Source organism: Mus caroli, unplaced genomic scaffold (assembly GCF_978045245.1).
Source record: "Mus caroli unplaced genomic scaffold, Mus_caroli_1 scaffold_4, whole genome shotgun sequence".
NCBI classification, from domain to species: domain Eukaryota; kingdom Metazoa; phylum Chordata; class Mammalia; order Rodentia; family Muridae; genus Mus; species Mus caroli.
The window spans coordinates 110,776,987-110,783,619 of record NW_028227259.1 but is presented as its reverse complement, the minus strand read 5'-3'; the positions used below and the strand labels follow the sequence as shown (position 1 = coordinate 110,783,619).

The following is a 6,633-nucleotide window of genomic DNA, read 5'->3' as shown; positions in this document are numbered from 1 at the left end:
TTCCGCTCGCCGCTGCCACCACCCACGTGCGCGGTGGTCCAGCGGAGTGGAGCACACCTTCCCGCTTGAGGCATTTGGGGGCTTTCCCCTCTAATTTTTTTCTCTTTACTTTTTATATAAGGGGGAAAAGTTGAGTCGAAAGTGCCCACTAATTGTCACCTCCCCATTATCCTTCATTCCCACCCCGCTTTTTTTTTTTTTTTTTCTTTTTTAAAGCAGTGTCAACGCTTTTTAGTGTCTATTTTGTTTTACGATCGATAGTTTCCCTTGCTTGGTCCCTGCGGCGGCTGATCCGCGGAGTAGAGTGGACCTCATGTAGAAATGACAGCAATGGAAGGGGCCAGCGGGTCGAGTTTTGGAATAGACACTATTTTGTCCGGTGCTGGTTCCGGCAGCCCCAGCATGATGAACGGGGATTTCCGATCGCTCGGTGAAGCGAGGACAACGGATTTTAGGAGCCAGGCCACCCCGTCACCCTGTTCGGAGATTGATACCGTGGGAACGGCGCCCTCTTCACCGATCTCGGTCACCCTGGAACCCCCGGAGCCGCATCTTGTGACAGACGGACCCCAGCATCACCATCACCTCCACCACAGCCAACAGCCGCCGCCACCATCCGCGGTCCCCGCGCAAAGTTTGCAGCCTTCGCCCCAACAGCAACCGCCGCCGCAGCCGCAGTCAGCAGCCCAGCAGCTGGGCTCGGCCGCCGCGGCCCCCAGGACTTCCACCTCTTCCTTTTTAATTAAGGACATCTTGGGAGACAGCAAACCCCTGGCGGCTTGTGCACCCTACAGCACCAGCGTTTCTTCTCCTCATCACACCCCGAAGCAGGAGAGCAACGCGGCACACGAAAGCTTCAGGCCAAAGCTGGAGCAGGAGGACGGCAAAACCAAGCTGGACAAGAGAGAAGACTCCCAGAGCGACATCAAATGTCACGGTGAGTTGCGCGGGAGCTGCCCGGGCCACTTGAGTGACCGCTGAAGGAGAGGGGCCTAGGCGTGCGATTTAGCGACGCACCTTAAGTTCTGTGGGTTACATTTCTGCCCCACGACCTTCACGGCCATCCGGCTCCGTTCTTTGTTTTACTTAATTTTAAATGTGCTGGAGGAAGGTGGTAACTGAAGAGATAGGATGGGAGACACTTTTCGTTTAAAACAGAGGCTTACTTGGGATTTTTTTTTTTTTCCATTTAGCTGAGACCTTGGGAATGGGAGTGGGAGGGGGTGGAGAGAAGCTGGTAGCCAGTTGTGGTTGTCTAGGTCTGTGATCACAACTTGATGTTTATTTTTGAATGCAATACCACCCCAGTATTTTCCAAATGCCCCCTCCATATTTTCTAAATGCCATCACAGAAATTGTCTGATTTAATGTTAGAAAAAATTCCAACATTATTACAGGAGAAATTCATTTTTACTAGTTGATGATTAATACAGAGAACAAATCATAGCCAGTTTTTAAAGAACACCCTTCTCACCGATACCCCTCTTCTGGCCCTTCCAATAACAAATATTTGTGAAAACTAAATTTTATGGAATTTGTTTTTGTAAAATCAAGACAACAATGGGAATTATCTTTTAATACCCTATTTTCGTCTTGGGCATTTTCAATTTCATAAGTAACTGTTCTTGTCTTTGCATTGCAAAAGATTTTAAGACACCAGGGAGATTTCCCCCATCTTTAATGGTATTATTATTATTATTAATGCTTAATTTTTCTCTGGTAAGGATTGCAGTCTAGAAGGTTCCTACCTTCTAGGATATGGGCTCTTCATTTTACTGTTTATAGCATTAGCATAATAGTGCCCCAAACAGATGTACAGTCTGGTCTGGCGATTTCTCGTTCACCAACCTCCCCAGTGGGTCAATTAGAGAGATTATTGTTCTTCCTGCAGGGAAGATCAAGGAGTACTGCACAAACCGGTACAAACGGAGAGGGATTGACATATCGATTTCCTAGCATTTCAGCAAAAAACCAAACTTGACAAATAGAATCCGGAAATTTCTGTGCTGTCACCTGGATGGGCTCAAGTGTTTTTTGAGCTCAGTTCAGTGTCTGGGTGACACATTCTCTCTGGAGCTTGGAAGGGACCCGATACAGAGGAGGTCTGCAGAAGGTTTGAGTCTTAACATTTTCCAAATGCATCTGAAAAGAAACAAAGGCATCTAAGTTCCAGCTAGCAGGAAAAAATATTAGAGCAACGTCGTGAAGTCTGCCTGTCTTGAAAACAGAGTAGAAAGACTTTGGAGAGTGCCTTACAAAGAACATCCCTTTGAAAACAATAAAGAGGGACATAACATAACCTCCTCTCAGACCAAAGAGAACTAGAAACAGGAGACCACAGACACTTAAACTCTCTCAGGCCTCTCTGCTCTCCAAGGCCCAGTAAAGGGTGTGGGAGTGTGGAGGTGTGTGCCAGGTGGACACTCCTCTCTTCCGCGGTTCAGGCTGATTTACAGAACCCTGTCGCTGTTTCTACCCTAGGAACAAAGGAGGAAGGAGACCGGGAGATTACAAGTAGCCGAGAGAGTCCCCCCGTGAGAGCCAAGAAACCTCGAAAGGCCAGGACAGCTTTCTCAGACCACCAGCTCAACCAGCTGGAGCGTAGCTTTGAGCGGCAGAAGTACCTAAGTGTCCAGGACCGAATGGACCTGGCGGCCGCACTCAACCTCACTGACACCCAAGTCAAGACCTGGTACCAGAACCGAAGGTGAGGAGAGCCACTGGGTCCCTGCAGGCCAGGCCATTACCATTTTCTCTCCTACCCTCTGGAGATGCGGGACAGAGTCAGAGGGTCTGTAGTGGGTATTCTCGGGGCAGAGGTTAGGCACACATCCAAATGGGAGCGGCTAAGGGCACCTGGAGTTTGAACACTTTTGTGCTCTAAATGTCTTAACATTTGGTTCTCCTTCCCTGCCCCCCAGAAACTAGAGGCACCACAGTTTCCCCCATTTTGTCCTCAAGCCGACCAAGCCGCACTCAGGTTGGAATATCTGTGTAACCTGACACCCAGGATGAGTCTGTGTGCACAGAGCACCCTTAGAACTGCCACAAGCTGGCTCCCAATATCTGTGTCAGGCAACGTGGCCTAGCTATTGAGGTCTTCACAGAGTTGTCCCACCGGCCTTGGCTTAAATGTTAGGCAGTTGGGAAAGCCAAAGTCCAAGCCTTGGTTGCCATAACATGGAAGATCAGGGAAACCCATCTGGATTAGAGCTGGACTGGAGGCCATGGGCTGGAGAATCAGGCAGCTGGTTGAGCATCCACTCTACAGTGTACGTGGGGGAAGGGGAGGAATTGTCTGTCCCCATGTCCTGGCTGTTTCTGCAGTCTCATAAAGAGGAAGGGTGGGGAGGGGACACAAACCCTGTCCCATGCGACTGATTAAAAAAAGACATTAAGAAAGTGTCTGGCCTCACCCTGGTGGCTAGGGACAGACTTGGGCAGTAGGAGTTGAGGTTATGTCCTGTTTCCACACCTGGTGCTAAACTCTCTAGGCTCAATTCTCTGCCCCCTCTGTCGTTTGTGTCCTAATCGTTCATAAGTGGGGTTGGAAATGCCCGTCCAGTTGTCATCTTACCATAATTTTCTGTCTCATTACATACGGTTTCAGCCACCCTAATTCTGTCGGAGAACATTAGTGTCATCTGTAGCCAATTTAAAACCGGCGACATGTTTATTAATTTGGCTAGAGCTGCTGGGTATAGATGCTCCACCAGGCTTGCCTTCCTAGGGCATTCGAGTACAGACCTCACTCCCAGCTTGGTGCAGTGGGAAGAGAGGAGACCCCCCCCCCAAAAAAAAAATGGATCCCAGTGTTTAAGCACTACTTTCTCTTTTAAGGAGAGAATATCTTGAGACCCATTTCCTTCCACCTAGAATGGTCAGAGGTACCGCTCCCTAGGGAGAGCTCACTCTCAAACGAATTCCAGTTTGAACCTTGTCGCTCTTCCCTAAGCCTGTAGTGCCCGGTCAGACTTAAGGAGGAACTGTCCCGGCAGCCATGGAGAGTGCAAACCCGGAGTATTAGCCTCCCTTTGTTTCTGGTTTTGGTTTCCTTGGGTGCGATTGAGGGGGGGGGGGGCGAGATCTATCCTTTCTGAGATTGCTGGTCAGAGAAGATTGGAGGAGAATTGGGGGACCAAGGGAAGAAGGCTGGTGAAAAGATGGGATTTCATTTGGCTTCCGGGAAAGTTGCAGGACGTAGTTAAATCGTGGGGCAGACAGCAGGGCAGAGGGCCAGAGAAGGCAGTGAAGCTTGTGCGACTCCATCTGCGAGTGTCCCCACGTAGAAGACGTAGTTTGAAGAACTGATTTTGGGTCTGGGCCGTCCTGAGAGCGTGTGGGTGAAGCAGGGTGGGGGTGGGGGCAGGAGAGGTGTATTTGAGGTTCCCCAGGCCTCCCTGAAGTAGGGAGGATAGGAGAGAGCGGGGGAGCGGCGAGCGCGGTCCCGGGATCGTCCTCCGCAGCCGCCGCCCACGCCCACCCGATTTCTTTCAGAACCAAGTGGAAGCGGCAGACTGCGGTGGGCCTGGAGCTGCTAGCCGAGGCCGGGAACTACTCCGCGCTGCAGAGGATGTTTCCGTCGCCTTATTTCTATCACCCAAGCCTGCTGGGGAGCATGGACAGCACCACGGCGGCGGCGGCGGCCGCGGCCATGTACAGCAGCATGTACCGAACTCCTCCAGCACCGCATCCGCAGCTGCAACGGCCGCTGGTGCCCCGCGTGCTCATCCACGGCCTGGGGCCTGGGGGACAGCCGGCCCTCAACCCTTTGTCCAACCCCATCCCGGGCACCCCGCATCCCCGGTGAGGAAGGAGGGACAGGAGGGACAGTGCCGCAGCCCTCCAGGTTCCCACCTCACCCCGGACAGCTGCCCCTCCTCTTCCCGCACCAAACCAACTGGAATAGAGGCAGAGGAGTAAAAGGGGGAGCTCACCGGTGGGCTGGGGTTCCCAAGGACCAGCCAGCTCTCAGATCTCCATCTGCCCCCTCAGAGGCAGGGCCGCAAAGCTCCCCAAGTGTGACTGGAGAAAATACTGAAAAGTGCAACCAGTAAGTGAAAACACCCATCCACCCACACATACACACACACACACAAAAACGAACCCTCGAGTTCTTTCTTTTCTTTTCTTTTTCTTTTTTCTTTAAACAAAATGACTTTAGGGACATGCAGCAGGGAGGGAGGGGGGAGGGCTAAGAGGGGACGAGAGACTGGATGGAGAGGAGCCTTCGGGCAGAGAGAATTGTTACTGGACAGAAGCCTGAAGTTCACCCCCCAGGCAGAAGGTGGTACCCTGGACATCCAGTCTGCCTCAGAGCAGAGGAGGGTGACGGAGAACTTTGCACTGATTTCTCATGAGCTTTTTTTTTTTCTTTTGGAAAAGTGGCATGCTACATAATATGAAAAAAATGTACATTTGAAAGACTGAGCGATAAGTGATATATCATATTTATTATATGTTGTCCAAAAAAGAGTCACTTATATACGTCAGTAATAACATGACTTTTCTTTTCATGTCTTTTTGATTCAGTAAAATAAATGCTTAGACAAAAGTATAGATTTTTTGTGATTGAAAATTACAAAAATAAAGTTTATCTTTTTTTAACAAGCGATGAAATCCCAGGGAGCTGATTTTACTTAAAAAATAATAAAAAAACACGCACCGGTTATGAAATGCGTGACCTGGGCGCATAAACTATCCCTTCAGTAGTAGTGTACAAAATCTGTCCAGACCTAGGTCTGTCTGGCTTGTAGATAGACCGCTCCATTCCAGGTGCCCGCCTCTTCTGAACCACGTAGACTACGTAGAGTGGTGTCTTTTTAAAAGGATGGTTTAAAGGATAAACACTTGTTTGTGGACTGTTGTGCTAAGTAGGCACCTGGCGTTCCATGCTGGTCCCGCTTAGTCGTGTAGGTTTTGCGGTGTGTATGTATTCTTCTGTGTGCCCCTCCCCTTCTAGAGCTCTTCCTGGGGCTGAGTGTGTCCCCAAGCCCTGGCCAGCGAAGCCAGCAGGAGCTGGGCGGCAGGCGGACACTAGGCCGGCCTTGCAGCTGTTCAGCCGCCTGCGGCTGGGCGCCCTCACTGCCGGACAGCCTGCGAGCGGGAGGCTGTGGGCCGAGCAATTAGGAATCCCCGGGGGACGCCGAGTGCCCTGCTAACAAACCCTTGTCGCCGCTTTGATCCTTGCCTTCTTAGTTCCCAACTGCGACCTTCTAGCCTTCCCAGCCCCTCACCTAGTCGCTCGCGCTAATGAGTTGTGCTTGGATCCGCGAAGCGGGAACACAGCGTCAAACTCTAGTTAAGACAAGCTTGCCAAGCCTTTTATCTGTGCTTCTGGAAGTGCTGGCACCCAAAATGAAAGACCCTGCCCAGCTTGTAGAGGAGGCCCTTGCGGGCTTCCTGTGTGTGTGTGTGTGTGTGTGTGTGTGTGTGTGTGTGTGTGTGTACCAGAGCCACGGCTTGATTTTGGGCTGCAGGTGCCCAGGGCGAGGCTACTATTTACTAAATCTAGCATTAAGGATTGTTTTAAGAAAAACTGTAGGGCTGAGAAATGGACCGGAGGAACACAGCTACAGAGCTATTCATGTTCCTGTTTAGTGTCAGGTCACTTCCTCAGCAGTAGGGGAAAAC

General features: G+C 50.8%; 1 protein-coding gene across 1 annotated transcript; it reads left to right on the top strand.

Annotated features, from left to right (window-relative positions):
- Positions 1–280: 280 nt before the first annotated feature.
- On the top strand, positions 281–5,426 carry Barhl2 (BarH like homeobox 2). Its single transcript, XM_021163821.3, has 3 exons — positions 281–937; positions 2,482–2,707; positions 4,498–5,426. The coding sequence occupies exons 1-3, from the start codon at positions 322–324 to the stop codon at positions 4,808–4,810; spliced, it is 1,155 nt and encodes a 384-aa protein (XP_021019480.1). The 5' UTR covers positions 281–321; the 3' UTR covers positions 4,811–5,426.
- Positions 5,427–6,633: the final 1,207 nt, after the last annotated feature.